The sequence below is a fragment of the Sceloporus occidentalis genome, unplaced genomic scaffold (genome assembly GCF_023333645.1).
Source record: "Sceloporus occidentalis isolate IW3139 unplaced genomic scaffold, rSceOcc1.0.p SCAF_373, whole genome shotgun sequence".
Lineage (NCBI taxonomy): Eukaryota > Metazoa > Chordata > Lepidosauria > Squamata > Phrynosomatidae > Sceloporus > Sceloporus occidentalis.
This window is the reverse complement of record NW_028317353.1, coordinates 183311-200122: the sequence shown is the minus strand read 5'-3', so window position 1 is coordinate 200122 and position 16812 is coordinate 183311. Positions and strand designations below refer to the sequence as shown.

Below are 16812 nucleotides of genomic sequence, written 5' to 3'. Positions count from 1 at the left end.
TGACCCGGATAGTCAACAGAGATCAAACAATGGCCACAATCCGCAGTCATAATACCCGGGATAAAGGGAGAAGGTGTGGGCCGGGGACATGAGAATAAGGTGGAAGTTAGCAATGGGGGAGGGGAGGGCAATAAGGTATGGGGGGGGTTAAAGCTGCTGAGCCTCTTATTCTGCTGAATTTAAAATTTTTACTCTTTTATATTTTTGTTGGGAAGACTTAATTGTCATGTGATACAAACTCAGGTTCCAGATAGGCTGTTGGCATGGAAACGGAACAAAAACGAATTAGTTGTGATTAAAAAATAGTACGGCGGATCTGCTGGGGCGTTTGCCAAACCGGCTGGAGACGGCCATTCATTCCTGTTTTGGTGGAACAGCAGCTTTAAAAGCCATAAAGTGTATTTGCCGACATCAATCTGCCCCTTCAACCTGAGACTGGGGCAAAAACCCTGAGACTCCGGGGCAGATGCCTTAGAGTTCCCAGGTATATGCAGGGAGAGGGGTATATTTCTGTCTGGGGGGCAGTAGGGAGAGGGGTATATTTCTGTCTGGGGGGCAGTAGGGAGAGGGGTATATTTCTGTCTGGGGGGCAGTAGGTAGAGGGGTATATTTCTGTCTGGGGGGCAGTAGGGAGAGGGGTATATTTCTGTCTGGGGGGCAGTAGGGAGAGGGGTATATTTCTGTCTGGGGGCAGTGGGTGCAGGGAGAGGGGTATATTTCTGTCTGGGGGCAGTAGGGAGAGGGGTATATTTCTGTCTGGGGGCAGTGGGTGCAGGGAGAGGGGTATATTTCTGTCTGGGGGGCAGTAGGGAGAGGGGTATATTTCTGTCTGGGGGGCAGTAGGGAGAGGGGTATATTTCTGTCTGGGGGCAGTGGGTGCAGGGAGAGGGGTATATTTCTGTCTGGGGGCAGTAGGGAGAGGGGTATATTTCTGTCTGGGGGCAGTGGGTGCAGGGAGAGGGGTATATTTCTGTCTGGGGGCAGTAGGCAGAGGGGGTATTTATAGCCTGTGTTATTTTGGTTTGTTTGTTATCTGCCCCCCCCCCCCCCCGACGGAGAACAATGGCCGTCTCTTTATTTTGGGATCTGTCTCGTTTTCTGTGATTAATGAGCCTCCCCAAAATACACCATTTCCTCCAAACAAAAGCCTCCGACCCGCCGCCGCCGCCTTCCGCCATCGTTCGGCCAAACCACGTCCTGCGAAGAAGCTGCAGCTTGTTGTCTTCCTCTTCTCTGGGGGGGGGGGGTATTTTTTTCTTATCTCATCGCCAGATCACCAGGATCCCCACCAACCACACGACCCTGATTTTGGGGAAATTTGGTTTTTTTTCCCGGCGAAGCAGGAAGGATACGTTGTAAAAATAATAAAAAAAGAAATAAAAAATAAAGGAAATAAAGCGATTTCTTCTTTACACAGAAAGATAATTTTAGTATTTTTCACTTTCAAAATCCCCAAAAAATGAATTAAAAGAAAAAAAAAATATAAGATTTTTTTTTAAAGAAAATATAATTACTGTATTTTTTTAAATAATTAAATTCTATTTAAAAATATTAATTATACTTAATGATTAAAAAAATATTTTCATTATATCTTTAGACTTAAGGAGGTTTCAGGGGCCGATTTTGGGCCGTAAATAGAAATCGCTGTGTCTGCCCCTAAAAATGGAGGGTTTCAGGATATTTCTTCCATCCATTTCTAAAAAGAGACCGCCGAGGCCTCGAAAGCTTCTCTAACTTCCCATCGGGTAATGAAGACGCTGTCCGCTCGTCGGCCCTCGCAGGTATTCCAGTGGCTTTTGTGACGGAATCTCTTACGCAGTTCTATACCCCGGCCGCGCATGTTTATCTGCCGGAATGTTATTGAGCGCTGAGGTTTATTGGCGAGACCGACGACTGATTAAGGTTTGAGTCGTTACAGCAGGAGAAACAGGCGACTAGACGGGGGCCGAATGGGGCCGATGGGCCGGCAGGTTCTGTGTTTCTCAGGACAGCCCCGGGGCTGCGGTTGCCCCCTTCGGGGTGATTATTATGGGACGCTGAGTGTTTCTCCGATGAGTGAGTGGCCGCTCGGCGTTGAGTAGCGTTTGTTGTGTAAACAGAGACCGCCGAGGACGTCTTTCAGCCTCCGCTCCTCGCTGGGAAGGAAACCGGATTCCCTCCGCAGATCCCGCATCCGCCTCCCAGCGTGACGCTTCCCTCCAAAACGGCCGCTTCCCTCTCCCCGGCTCGTGCGTACCTGCCAAGTGTCCCTGATTAACGTGGACAGAACCCCCACTCACCCCACCGCCCCCCCCAAACTAACACCGGCAGCCAACGCAACCACCAAAGCCCCCTCCAGCAGCCAACGCTGAGCCGATTACCACCTTCTCCGGATCTCCCTCCTCTAAATAATCCCAAACAGGTAACTCCATGACCGCCGATCACCCCCGAAACCCAACTGCCCCCCCCAAGAGTGTGTGGGGATATTTTATTGGGGCTCGGGGCAGAGAAGAGGCACTTTGGGCATAACTGCCCCCACCTGACTTAGCATCTGACTCACCCGGACCCCGTCTGGTCGGCGGCTCTTGGGGGTCTGGAGGGCGATCTACTCGATGTGACTCACCCGTCTCTCCATCCGAGAGACACCTGCAGAAAGAGACTACTTTATGACACATACCCCCCCCCCCCCCCCGGGCACCTGGGGGATCCTTGGAAACTATTTACCCATTAATAACCAGAGCAGTCTCTGACTCACCTTTACCTGTCTCCTCTTTACCTGTCTGTCACTACTCTACCTGTCTGTCTCCCCTTTACCAGTCTCTCTATTACCTGTCTCTCTTTCCTTTACCTGTCTCTCCATTACCTATCTCTCTCTCCATTACCTGTCTCTCTCTCTCTCTCTCTCTCTCTCTCTCTCTCTCTCTCTCTCTCTCCCCATTACCTGTCTCTCTCTCTCCCCTTTACCTGTCTCGCTCTCCTTTACCTGTCTCTCTCTCTCTCTCTCCATTACCTGCCTCTCTCTCCTTTACCTCTCTCTCTCTCCCCATTACCTGTCTCTCTCTCCATTACCTGTCTCTCTCTCCATTACCTGTCTCTCGCTCTCTCTCCATTACCTCTCTCTCTCCATTACCTGTCTCTCTCCCCTTTACCTGTCTCTCTCCCCTTTACCTGTCTCTCCATTACCTCTCTCTCTCTCTCCATTACCTGTCTCTCTCTCTCTCTCTCTCTCTCTCTCTCTCTCCCCATTACCTGTCTCTCTCTCCATTACCTGTCTCTCTCCCCTTTACCTGTCTCTCTCTCTCCATTACCTGTCTCTCTCTCCTTTACCTCTCTCTCTCCCCATTACCTGTCTCTCTCTCCATTACCTGTCTCTCTCTCCATTACCTGTCTCTCTCTCTCTCTCCATTACCTCTCTCTCTCCATTACCTGTCTCTCTCCCCTTTACCTGTCTCTCTCCCCTTTACCTGTCTCTCCATTACCTCTCTCTCTCTCTCCATTACCTGTCTCTCTCTCTCTCTCTCTCTCTCTCTCTCTCTCTCTCTCTCTCTCTCTCTCTCCATTACCTGTCTCTCTCTCCATTACCTGTCTCTCTCTCCATTACCTGTCTCTCTCTCTCTCCATTACCTGTCTCTCTCTCCTTTACCTCTCTCTCTCTCCATTACCTGTCTCTCTCTCCATTACCTGTCTCTCTCTCCATTACCTGTCTCTCTCTCTCTCTCTCTCTCCATTACCTGTCTCTCTCTCCATTACCTCTCTCTCTCTCTCTCTCTCTCTCTCTCTCTCTCCATTACCTGTCCGTCTCTCCAAACAGAAGTGGAAAGTTCTGACCTCATCTTTAGGGAATTCCACCTTTTTTTCCATTGCACTTTTTTTTTTCCGATTTGCCCCTTTTTCACCTTTTGGTGATTGACAGGAGGTGGAAAGGCGGGGGGGGGCACTATTAACCCTTTCATAGACAGAAAAACTAAGCACACCCGGTACTGGGGGGAGCAGAGACTGGATTTCAGCGGGCGATGGTTATAGAAACCGCACAGTATGAAGCGGCGTCATATACCGTAGCGCTGTGCGTAAAAAGAAATAAACCCGGAACGCAAACAGAAAACAGGTAGGAATTTTAGGGAGAAATTCAGCGAAAATGGCTGATAAAAGAACCTCCTCCTCCAAACTCCAGACAACTCTTTTAAAGCTGCCGTTCCACTAAAGGCCGATCATCGCGCTCCGCTGGTACGTAAAGCGAACGCACCTTAGCGGATCTGCCATTTGATTCTCCCCTCCACAGGTTTCACCCAAAACGTTTCGGAAACCTTTTCAATTTCTACGGCAACAGCCAATCGGGGGCCGCGTGAGTCCACGAGAATGAGGCGCCATCGAGAAATGATGTTTCTGAATGAAAGTGTTACATTTAGCAGAGTCGGTGGAACGGCAGCTTTAACGTATAGGGCCGAGACCCCCTTCTTATTCTGCCCCCCCAGGGCCACCCGCACACAGCCCCCCCGTTCCTAGGTCAGGCACCCTTTGCCCCGTGTGCTATATATAGACCTATGGGGTCTTCCTAATTGATACGCGACCCCCCCCCGGGCACATCCTCTGTATCTGATGGGGGGGGGGCTGGTAGGACGTGGGGGATGGTCTAGGAAATCGTTCTGGATACAATGTTTCCTGTTGGCCTCTGTCCCCGGGACGCAGGGTCATCAGGGGCACCTCGGGCTAAGCGTTACCTCCTGGCGGACCACCCCGCGGGAAGCAGAACTTTCCAGAAGGGGAGTTTTCATTTGTTTATACGATAAATCCCTCCGTTGTGTTATTTCAGGTTGTGATGTCATCGGTGCCTTTGATGACACGTATGAGGATATATGAGGCAATGAGGTCACTCAGTGGGATGTTCCAGTGCCTCGGGCCCCCGGGGGCAGAGATCCGCTGGCACACGCAGGGGTGGACTCGTTGCCACGTGTACGCCGTGCGTGTGCCACCCGGGACGCAGATACCCCGGCCCCTGCATTATATATCGATACCGAGCGCCTTCACGCTGACAATGAAATCTCACAAGTGACCTTCAGCCAGAGATAAGGAATCCCCGTCCTGCGCAGCTCCCGCTCCTTATCTGAGCCCGAGGTATTTCCATTGGCACGGCCTGCGGTTGGGGGGGCACTTCTTATCGCATGCAGGATATCTCACCCCTGGGAACTCTCGGGATCTGCCCCGAAGTCTCAGGGTGAAGGGGCAGATTCTCCACGTCGCACAGTTTGACTCCTTCCTACCCCCCCCACGCTGGGATTATATATAAGACTCTCAGTCAGTGCTTTTGCTCCCAGTATGTTATGGGTGATATCCCTGCTTGAATGCAGGTGAGTCCTCACAATGGGTTATTAAAGGGTTAATATGTCAGGGGCTGCTCATTTAGAAAGATTCCAGTTCTAGGTATAATTAAGTTATTGCCCCACCTGATCTGCCCCAATCTATTACCCCCCTCAGGGAATGGGGCGAACCTGTCCATACCCCCCCATCCTACAGGGCAAACATGAAACGTATAGAATAGAGCCTCCCGTGGCCCCGGTGGGGGCAGATATATTACGGAGAATCCCCCCCCCCCCACGTGGCCCCGCAGACGTCGCCCGCCACGCGTGGAAGATAAAGATTCCCATCCAGGCGACTTCCTCCGGCGGCCGGCGTCTCCTATAAATAGATCCCCATTAGGAATTAGCGAAGTTTATTAACCTGCCGTCCTAATGATGTCATTTCTGGTCTCCGTGGCAACACGGCTAATTTTGGAGGAAAAAAAAAAAAAAAAAGTCCTTGAGAAGAAGCGCAATTTATAATAAACTATTTATAGGAGATCCCCTCCCCCGACATCATAACGCACAGCCAATCATATACCACGGCGCAGTACAACGGGAAGGAGCTCCCTTCTGTCTGTGTCGCCCCGCAGTGGGAGGAGCCAACTCCACACCCCAGAGCTCCCTTTCTGCCAGTACCCCTCCCCCCACGCAGTGAAACGCGACGACATTTTTATTTTTACAAAAAAAGTGATTTTATTTCATGAATCAAATCCCAGAAATCGTCCCAAACGCTCGCTTATGAAGCTTTAATTACAGAGACAAACATCTAAAGCACCCGGGTCCGGGGTGGAGAAGGAGCCCCCAAAGCCCCCCAGGACCCGAGTCCCATGGCGCACGCTCCTTTAAACAGAAGCTGTATTAGAATTCCAGTGGTCTGAAACAGTTCCGCCCCTTTAACTCATCGATCGCTGGAGCTCGGCTTCGGTCCCATTCATTAGGGGAACAATCAACGAACCCCCCCCCCGCAGTGAAGATTCGGGGGGGGGGCAATTCAGTGGCTTCCTCACAAAGAAATCGCTCTGTGATTGGAGGAGCCCAAGTCTTATCCCAGCCAATCAGAATCTCAGCTGCGGTCGTCGGGATCAGGATCTCTTCCTCGCGCTGCATGTTTTGGTCCAAAAAAAGTATTTTCTTTGGTCGTCATTCCCTCCGTGGGGGGATTCAGCTTTCCGCGGGTGACCGCGGACGTCTCGAGCGATAGCTCTTCGGCCAAGGAACGTGGCGTCGTGGCCCGTGTGGGGGGGCGGTGGCATCATATGCACACGTACTTCTTCCACCAGGCCTTCGAGAGGGTCTTCATTTTGTTGGCCGTGGACGCCACCTTCCTCTCGCGCTGCCCGCGGACCTCCGAGTAGCGGAGGCCGGAGACGATGGCCGTGTCGAAGACCTCTTTGAGGTTCTTCTGGGTCAGCGCGGAGCACTCCACGTAAGCCACGGCTCTGATCTTCTCGGCCAGGGCCCGCGCCGACGCGGGGGGCACCGGCTTCTCCCGGTACCGGGCCAGCTGGATGAGGACCTTCACGTCCTCCCGGAGGTCGCACTGCGTCCCGACCAGGACCAGCGGCACGTTGGGGCAGTGGCCCCGGATCTCCTCCATCCACTTCTCGGAGATGTTCTGGAAGGAGGCCGGGCTGACCACGCTGAAGCACAGGATCAGGACGTCCGTTCTGGGGTAACAGAAGTGCCGCAGTTTGTCGAACTCATCCTGGATTCAAAAAAAAAACAAACAAAAAAAAATTATATTAAAACCACGTAAAAAAAACAACAAAAAAACAAAAAACACAAATAAAATGTAAAAAAATAAATGTTAAATAAAATTTTTATATTAACTCCTTAAAAAATAGATTTAAGTTTAAAAAAACCTCTCTAGGAGGTAATTATCACGTTTAGAGAAAACAAGCGGCCCCTAAAGGAGGTCAGGTGCCCCCATCGCCCCCGGCTATATTATGTTTATGTAGAGGGGGCATCTAACTACAACTCCTACAATCCTCAGCCAGGCACAATGACTCACCTGGCCGGCCGTGTCGCACAGCTGCAGCTTCACTGGAATCTTTCCAACTTCCACTAGAGCTGCAGGGGAAAAGAGAAAGACAACAAAGGGTTAATCGATCAGCTGACGCCACTTGTTTATTCCCCCCCCCCTGTCAGTGTTGCCCTCCTCCGTATCAGTTGCCCTACTCAGGGTTCTAGGGGTGAACTTTAACCACCAGGGATGTCTCACCCGAACCAATCAGCAGTTTAGGAATAAGAGGAGGGGGTAACTTAACGGGGAGGAATAATCCTGCAGATCCTGAGAACAGGAAGTTAAGATGGCCGCTCTGGCACCGAGCATAATGGGAGTGATTGAGAGCAGAAGGCAGCCGATAAGCGCCGTCCAAGTGATCGGTGCGAGGGCGCGTGACAGCATGCGCGACTCAGGTGCGCCGACCGGGTTTCCATCGGAAATACGGCGAGAAAAGGTAGAGGGATCACATTACGGACCCATCGCACTCAGGGTCCCGCCGGTAACGCTGACGTCTGCCCTGAAACTCTGCGACAGTCCTGCGACGTCTCAAACTCAAAAGAAATCCAGCTTGGCGTCTTATCGCCTTCATGTTTGGGGGAGGGGGTTAAAAATGTTCCCTTCTAGCACTCAAAGGGTTATCTGCCGCGTTAGATCCGGTGATCCGGGTTTATTTTCCTTGTCACCGGTCCAAATGGGGGTGGGGTGGAAAAAGCAAACCCGTGACCTTTGATCCGTGACGAACTGTAATCCTCCGCGCGCCACCTGAGCCCAGAACCCGGATCTTTAGTCAAATCCTAAATAACGAGTAAGACCCCCCCCCCCCCCCGGGATCTGGTGAGTTGGGGTACACCTGGACCCCCCCCCGGGATCTGGTGAGTTGGGGTACACCTGCATGCTGCCGTGGCTGAGAGTACTGGGAGTTACCGGCAGCTCGGGGGGGGCGCACGCGATTGTGACGTAAAGGAAAGACATGGATACAAAGTTACAAAAACTTGTTGCGAATCCCAATAAGATTCCATCATCTGTCATAACAACACGGGGGGGGGCGCATAGTGACGGGGGGGCACATACAGGGGGGGGGGCACATACAGGGGGGGCGCATACAGGGGGGTTAGGGGGTCCGTGGCCATGAACTGGTTTAAAAAAGTTTTTACCCTGCATTGGGGTGAGCATGCTGCCCCTGGGGGGGAATTAACCCCAAAGTTCCAGAACTTCCCCTGTATTTAAACCAAGGATCTAAGATACCAAGTATCTGCCCCCTATCTGTGAAGGAGTCTTGGTTTTACCCCAAACCCCCCCGAATTACCCCCGGCCCCGGGCTGCGACCTACCGGAGAAGTCGTCGAAGGCGGTGGGGATGTACCGGGTGGGGTAGCCGTTCGTGGTGTAGCTGACCAGCAGACTCGTCTTCCCGACCGCGCCGTCCCCCAGCAGCACGCACTTCAGGCTCCGCTCCTGGCTGCCCGGCGCGGGGGTAACTTTGGGCATGTGGGGCGGGACAGGAGGGGCGAAGTGCGACATAAAATCCATGGCGGGCTCTTGAGGGGGCATAATCCGTGCGCGGGGGGCTTCTCGGAGGTGACGACAACAACCTTGCCAGGTCCCCTGCTCAGTCAGTGCTCCGGGGAAGGTAAGGATTACTTTTTAAATCCACTCCCCGCCTCCTGGGTGGAAGGAGCTGCCCCTGGGAGGGGAGAGGGGGGGGGAGGCAGGAGAGGGGGTGGCAGATGGGGGGGGGGACCTCCCTGAAGGACACTTCACACTAATCCTCCTGTGTCACCCAGGTGAGCTGCAGTGAGCCTGACCCACAGAGCTGACAATCTAATATACGGATATATATATTAACATAATACAGAGAAAGGGGGAGCCTGACCCACAGAGCTTACAATCTAATCTATGACCGAAAAACTAAATGTTAGTCCCATAAAAGAATATTAACCCTCAATGTGGCGCTGATTTATCACAAAAAGTTACTGGTGTCTTGGCCACAGAGCTTACAGTCTAAAATACAGATATATATATATTAACATCATACAGAGAAAGGGGGTACTGACCCACAGAGCTTACATTCTAATTCAGAGATTGTAGAGATTACGTCCTATATGCAGAAAGATATATCATACAGAGAGGGGAGTTCTGACCCGCAGAGCTGACAGTCTAATATACAGATAGGTCTAGATGTAATACACAGACATGGGGCACAGTAATAATCTGTCCTGCAGAGCTGACGCTCCACGGAGGGAAGCTCTACGGCCGCCCGGCTCTCGGCGTCTCGGAGTTGGTTGCAGGGTAACGAGCGCTCACTCGTTCCGCTGACATCACTCAGTGAGTTGAGCCGCCTCGGGCGCTCTGAGTGATGTCATCGGCTTTTATGTAACACTTTGGAACATCCCCCGCTCCGCATCACTCAGCCCCTAAACTCCGGGAGAGACCAACATGGCTGCCGGCGGCCCCTCCACCCCGGCGGTGCATGCGCGCTCCCTGCCACGCACATCCCTCACCCGGCGGTGCATGCGCGCCCCCCCCCACGCACATCCCTCACCCGGCGGTGCATGCGCGCCCCCCCACGCACATCCCTCACCCGGCGGTGCATGCGCGCCCCCCCAAACTCATCCCTCACCCGGCGGTGCATGCGCGCCCCCCCACGCTCATCCCTCACCCGGCGGTGCATGCGCACTCCCTGCGCACTCCCTGCCACGCACATCCCTCACCCGGCGGTGCATGCGCGCCCCCCTGCCACGCACATCCCTCACCCGGCGACGCTCCTGGATACCTTTTATTAAATCAACATAGAAAAAAGCCAACTGAAGAAGAGACCTCTGAGGTCTTGAAATTGATGTCACTCATTATTATTATTAAAGATACCCCCCACGTGAGCTCTATTTGTGCCCCGTACCCCCCCTGTACATCAGTTTGCCCCCCGCCTGGGTGTATTCAGGGGCAGATCTGCCAGATGAGGGCCACAGGAGGCCGACACACACTTTCCCACCAAACGCCAGAGGTGTGGATTTTGTCGCCTCTCCAGAGCTGCCCCCCCCCGCATCTGCCCCGTGCCGGGGGACACGCAGACGCCAAGCAGACCACCCGGCTGCCCCCTGCGGCACGCCGTTAGAGACTCCCTTTTGGGGCAATATTTCCCCCCTCTTGTTCTTTGGGGGGGGCACGAAAATTGCAGTTTAACCAAAACTGCTGGAATCCGTCTTATAAACCATTTAACCCTTTCCTGTCGCTGCGTATCCTGCGACTTTTTCTTCAATTGTAGGACGTTTGGTAAAACCGTAATTAACCCTTCGCTCGCCCGGCGCTGTACGTTATGAGATACAGCATAATTATCGTCAGTTACCCAGAATCCTCAGCGGCAGCCAAACCACCCGTTGTACAGCGCTGCAGCGTATGATGGCGCTAAAGTAATAATAATATCTGTGATGCAATTAGGCAGAACCCTCTGCGGCGGGGGGGGGCAGCGTCTTTGTTTTTAATGTAGAAATGAGCTCATTTTTTGACGTTTTTTTCTTTTTTTAGTGTAAGAATTTGCTTGTAGGAAGGACGGAGCTCAGCTGCCATAAAAAGCGTCGTTGTGATGTCATCTCGTTGTGATGTCATAAGATGTTACACCCATGAAAATCCCCCATCTCTTCCTCTTTAACTGCAAGCATTCCCAAGCATCGGGGCGCAGGCTCGGACAGTCAGGACTGCCCTGGAAAACACAGGACTGTTAGCAGCTACGATTTGAGTGTAAATGACACCTAAATCCTATTACAACTTCCAAATCCCAAGAACCTAACCCCCCCCCCCCGGGCATCTTCACGGGGCGTTCGGGTAACCGTATGGATTTCATGTAACCCTCCGTGCGGCCGTCTGCTGGTTAAGGCGTTCGGCATCACGTGGAGCAAATGCCCCGGGGTCACAAAACCAGCGGTCAGCACCATCTAGTGGCCGCGTCATACATCGCACCCAGCGGAATAACGCCGCGTCGATCCCCAGATTATAAAGTGTCAGCCAATCAGAAGCAGGGATTTGTGTTCCGCCAAACCGTACACCAGACTGTATAATGTATAGATAAATCAGTGAGCCGGCCCCCTGTATAATGTATAGATAAATCAGCTAGCCGGCCCCCTGTATAATGTATAGATAAATCAGTGAGCCGGCCCCTGTATAATGTATAGATAAATCAACGAGCCGGCCCCTGTATAATGTATAGATAAATCAACGAGCCGGCCCCTGTATAATGTATAGATAAATCAACGAGCCGGCCCCTGTATAATGTATAGATAAATCACTGACCAGCCCCCTGTATAATGTGTAGATAAATCAGTGACTGGCCCCTGTATAATGTATAGATAAATCAGTGACCGGCCCCTGTATAATGTATAGATAAATCAGTGAGCCGGCCCCTGCATTATGTATAGTGAATAGTCCCCCACCTCTGTCCCGACTCTGTTTTTATTTCTTTGGGAAGTTTCTGCCCGGACTGGACGCCCCGGACAGTGAATGCAGTAAATCCGGCTCCCCTTCTGCCCCTCCTGTTATTGTGACCCCCGCGATCTGCCTTCCTGCCCCGAGCCGCCTCCACTGAGCTTCCTCTCCCACCTGAGGTCAACATGCAGTTTATTTCAATCCGGGGAATAAAAATAATAACAGAGCCGCTGCCACAGCGAGATATCATTTATTATTATTATTATTCTGTTATCTATGATTATTATTATTTGAATATTATCTATTATCATTATATTATTAGCCATTATTATTATTTTTATTATTATTTTAACACTATCCATTATTATTATTATTTGAATATTATCTGTTATAATTATTATTATATTATCTGTTATAATTATTATTATATTATCTGTTATAATTATTATTATTATATTATCTATTATTATAATTATTATTATTATTTTTTCGGGTAACCAGCCTCATCAGGCAGGTCCAATTCTTATCCCCGCAGCCCCCCTCAGAAGCTCTCATCGCCCATCGTTGGGCGTCACGAAGCGGCGGGCGGGTGTGAAATGCAGTAATTAGATGACACGTTTCTTTCAACGAGGGTCCTTTTTGGGGGACATTGATATCCTTTGCCGGGAACCCTTGCCAGGCTGTCCCTAAAAGAAGAGCTGGCGGGAGGCTGGGGGTAAAATGCCAAGTTGCGCCGTAGAATTCTATTACTTTTCATAAGCTTAGATTGTAAGCTTCGTGGAGCAGAGCCCCCTCTCCTCCTGTCTGCTTTATTCTTATTGTAAATGTTGTTGTTTATTATTTGTAACAGCGCTACGGAATCTGCTGGCGCTATATCAATAAACGGATGCGACAATGGATTCTACGCAGAACGTTGTTATCTAGCACCATCTAGTGGTGAAATTGGTGAATGACAGCTAACCGTAAAATGAAAAGTTACCCCAGAGTGCCTGCTGCCGAGGGGCCGGGGGCAGTAATCAACCCCCCCCCATTATAATTAAATCAATCACCCCCCCCATTATAATTATGATATTCTGTGAATCCTCATTTCTTGCAGCTGCTGCATTCATTGAATTGATTGTCGTCTCGCAGAGATGAAGATTTATTATAATAATCATATAATCAAAGCTTAAGATTTATACAATAAATGACATTTAATTATTTCTAATATTACCAATTTAATTTTATTTTTAAAGTTTATTCCTATTTTTTTTTTTACCCCAGTTGTAGTTTTTGCCCCATAATATGTTTTCAGCCGTTTTTATGATTCTCGCTCTGTTATCTGATCCCCGATGTACTAAACACCCCAACTCCTTATCATACTGCCTGCGGGGAACAATAGAATGGCTCAGTCTTAATCACCCAGCTGGACTCTCTGACTAATGAATGTCTATGGAGGAACGGACTTCATTAGCATCGCCATAAAGCATCAGCTCAGTGTGGTGTTTGAGCCGGGAAAGTCACCCAAAATATCACATGACTGACAGCAACGAGTTTATTGGAGTAAACGAGTAGTTTATTGGAACAAAATGAGATAAAACCGGATGTTATTTTATACAGCGCTGGGGGTTATATTACTGTATACAGCGCTGGGGGTTATATTACTGTATACAGCGCTGGGGGTGTTATATTACTGTATACAGTGCTGGGGGTTATATTACTGTATACAGCGCTGGGGGGGTTATATTACTGTATACAGCGCTGGGGGTTATATTACTGTATACAGCGCTGGGGGTTATATTACTGTATACAGCGCTGGGGGGTTATATTACTGTATACAGTGCTGGAGGTTATATTACTGTATACAGTGCTGGGGGTTATATTACTGTATACAGCACTGGGGGTTATATTACTGTATACAGCGCTAGGGGGTTATATTACTGTATACAGCGCTGGGGGTTATATTACTGTATACAGCGCTGGGGGGGTTATATTACTGTATACAGCGCTGGGGGGTTATATTATTGTATACAGTGTCGGGGGTATTACTGCCGGAGGTCGGATTCTTCTGTCACTGGCAGGCGAAGTCCCACGCCTGGAATAAAAAACATTATTACAGAGAATCCTTCTAGTTTCCCCGTTTCTCCTGCTGTAAAGACTCAAACCTTAATCAGTCGTTGGTCTCGTCTTAGATTCAGGAGCCGTATGTCTATCCCATGCATGTTTAATCCCCTCACTGTATTACCCTCTACCACCTCTGCTGGGAGGCTGCTCCACTTATCTCCCCCCCTCTCCCCATTAACGTGTTGGAGTTAAAGTTAAACTCACGTCGGTTTTGAGCTCCACTTTCCCGGGCATCAGGTAATGTTCCTCCTGGACGATGGAGCTGGGGAAATATCCGAGCCGTGCCGCCTGCTCGCCGTAATAATCATCCTGAACCTGCGCGGAGGAGAGCGCGTAAAGCCGTGTACCGTAACACCTCCCAACAGTCCCGGATTTAGCTGGGCAGTCCCAGACTCACACTTCCCGACCAGAAGAGTCTCCCTCTGCCTTTCAGCTTGGAGAAGACGTAGATGGTTTGGCCGCGTCTGACGGGGATGAAGCGGCAGTCCGGCGGGATGTAGTCGGCCAGCGCCACGGCTATGGAAATGGGATCTACAAACACACTCTGGTCACTGCAGCTGGCGGGACATTACATGCGAAGAGGAGACCTCTGAGGCGTCAAGCGGGATCAATGTGCTGTATGTACTTACGGCTGCACTCCTCGTCCGCGCAGAGCTTCCTGTCGGACAGTTTGGGCATCTTCCTGCCGCTCTGGGCCACCCCGAGGAGGCAGAAGCCAAAACACAGGACCCCCCAACGCATGATCGCAGCCCCTCGACCAACGTCCTCTCGCACCGAGCCGATCACCAGCCGAGGTCTCGCTGAGGCTCGTTACTTCGCTGCACGTTCCCGCCTCATCATATTTTCACCAAAGGAAAAATCTGCCAAAACCAGAAAAAAATTTAAAAAAATGGTATAATGTCTAAGAGGGTTGTAGATGAGCGGAACAGCCTCCCAGCAGAAGTGGTAGAGGGTAATACAGTGAGGGTATTAAACATGCATGGGATAGACATACGGCTCCTGAATCTAAGACGAGACCAATTACTGATTAAGGTTTGAGTCTTTACAGCAGGAGAAACGGGCGACCAGACGGGGGCCGGATGGGGCCGATCTGCCGGCGGGATCGGGTGTTTTTTACATTTAATATTTTTTTGCACTATTATGACTTTTATTCAGAGATAATTGGATAATAAATTTCGAGGGAAAGATAAAATCTAGAACGTTCCGCCCTCCCGCGCGGTTCTGGAGCCTCCGAGCCGGACAGGAACCGTAAACTCAATCTTTAAATTCAAAGCACAGAGCCTCCAGTGTTCGGAGAGCACAGGGGTCTCTTTTATAGGAGTCTGATGGGAAAAAAAACAAACCCTTAGACACAGGAGTAGTTCAGGATGGAGTCGCCGCACAGAGGAGGCCCCGTTTTTACTCCTCGGTCCTGATTTCCACTTCTGAGCCGGATACCAATAATCATAAATAACAATTATTACAACTTCTCCATTAAAAAGACGGAGTCTCCCTCCGCAGAGTATTTCTGAAGAAGGGACCTCCGAGGTTTCGGTAGCTTATGTGACGCCACATCTTCCACGGGGAGGACTAAGAGCGCGACATACAGAGCTGGGGGGTCACGGGGGGGGCGAGAATCTGCACCTATACGGGGTACACGGTTACCCCTCGGTGACACTAAAGCCAGTGGAGACTCTGCTCGCGGCTTCTGATTGGATAATCTGTATATGAAGACGGCGCCGTCAAGGGAGCCCCCCCATATGTATGTTAAAGCAGGTACCGTGTCTGCGTGTTATCATGGATGGTGGAGGAAGCGTGTTAGTGGATTTGTTTACATGCGTGTACTCACGCATAACATTACATATGTCGGGGGGGTGATACTCTTGGGATGATGGATGTATAATAAATATATATTATAAATATTGCTAGATTAGGGCTGCAACGAACGATTATTTTTTCAATTACATAAAAAAAATGTAAATTTTTCATTTAAAATAATTTAACGCAGGACGATAAAAACAAACCGCAGAATAAAAAAAACCCAAACACTGATAAAAATGAATTTCTCGTTTTTATTTCCCAACCTGCCCCCCCGTTACACACGTTTGAGCCCAGGCTTCCCACACTGCCCCCCCAGCAATGCCACTCCGCCGCTGCCTTATACCCGCAAATACCCCACTACGCCCGTCCGGTATGCCTTATACACCCTATATACCACTGTGCCCTTGATATATCCCCCCCCCCCACGCTCCAGACTCCTTGGTGTCTCATAGGGGCCACCGGTGAGTGTCTGCGCATAGACAACCTCTGCTGGTGGCCAGCGCTTTCATTGGTGCTTCTATGACTGAGCACCGGAAGGTCATGTGACGTCAGTGCTCCATCATAGAATCCCCAGTGGAAGTGCTGACAGTTGGGTAGGATGTCTGCATGCATCGCGGACGCCCACCGGCTGCTAGAGAGAATGATCCGGGTTCCCATGCAGCGCTGCGGGGGATCCTCCTCTCAACGTTGCACAATGAACGCAGACCTCCCCCGCTGTGCTGGCCAATACTTCTGCCGGGGCTTCTATGGTGGAGCACTGGAAGGTCATGTCACGCTGGTGCTCCATCATAGAAGACCCGGCAGAAGTGGAGGACAGTAGCACCCAGGTCCCTCCAGCGCCGCGGGGGGGTAATTTGGATCTTAGTGTTATTACCTGACCTCTATTTGAGGTCGGATAATAAAACCCTCATCTTATAATCGATTCAACCAATTGATAATGAAGTTTGCTGGCAGCGATTTTGATTACGGATGAGTTGTTGCAGGTAACAGGAAGCCCCTGCTATACGTTAACCCAGTGAGGGATTTAAAAAACACACCAGACGGGGTTAGCACTATGCAGGACTCTAGAACTCCCGTTCCAACAGCCAGCAACCTATCTAATAGAGCGCTGCCGAGCCGAGGGACACGTAACCGGACCGTCGCTCCTCTCCGCGGAGCATTTCATTGGCGGACA

The 16812-nt window shown here is 50.6% G+C and overlaps 2 protein-coding genes across 2 annotated transcripts; both read right to left on the bottom strand.

Annotated features, from left to right (window-relative positions):
• Nucleotides 1-6567: 6567 nt before the first annotated feature.
• LOC149273481 (rho-related GTP-binding protein RhoU-like) lies at nt 6568-8870 on the bottom strand. The gene is made up of 3 exons (XM_089506221.1): nt 8651-8870; nt 7327-7385; nt 6568-7020 (listed from the first exon to the last, which is right to left on the bottom strand). The coding sequence occupies exons 1-3, from the start codon at nt 8868-8870 to the stop codon at nt 6568-6570; spliced, it is 732 nt and encodes a 243-aa protein (XP_089362347.1).
• A 4915-nt stretch (nt 8871-13785) lies between these two features.
• Nucleotides 13786-14579, bottom strand: LOC149273480 (melanoma-derived growth regulatory protein-like). The gene is made up of 4 exons (XM_089506252.1): nt 14468-14579; nt 14236-14369; nt 14043-14153; nt 13786-13809 (listed from the first exon to the last, which is right to left on the bottom strand). The coding sequence occupies exons 1-4, from the start codon at nt 14577-14579 to the stop codon at nt 13786-13788; spliced, it is 381 nt and encodes a 126-aa protein (XP_089362378.1).
• Between the last annotated feature and the right edge of the window lie 2233 nt (nt 14580-16812).

What these genes read in the sequence shown, in the direction of transcription:
- LOC149273481 (XM_089506221.1), bottom strand. Translation starts at nt 8,870, where the DNA reads ATGCCCCCTCAAGAGCCCGCCATGGATTTTATGTCGCACTTCGCCCCT. An exon ending in CGCCTTCGACGACTTCTCCG is followed by an intron (nt 7,386 to 8,650) that starts GTAGGTCGCAGC and finishes TTTCCCCTGCAG; the next exon opens with CTCTAGTGGAAGTTGGAAAG. An exon ending in TGTGCGACACGGCCGGCCAG is followed by an intron (nt 7,021 to 7,326) that starts GTGAGTCATTGT and finishes TTTTGAATCCAG; the next exon opens with GATGAGTTCGACAAACTGCG.
- LOC149273480 (XM_089506252.1), bottom strand. Translation starts at nt 14,579, where the DNA reads ATGCGTTGGGGGGTCCTGTGTTTTGGCTTCTGCCTCCTCGGGGTGGCC. An exon ending in CGCGGACGAGGAGTGCAGCC is followed by an intron (nt 14,370 to 14,467) that starts GTAAGTACATAC and finishes GTGTGTTTGTAG; the next exon opens with ATCCCATTTCCATAGCCGTG. An exon ending in AAGTGGAGCTCAAAACCGAC is followed by an intron (nt 13,810 to 14,042) that starts GTGAGTTTAACT and finishes TTTTTATTCCAG; the next exon opens with GCGTGGGACTTCGCCTGCCA.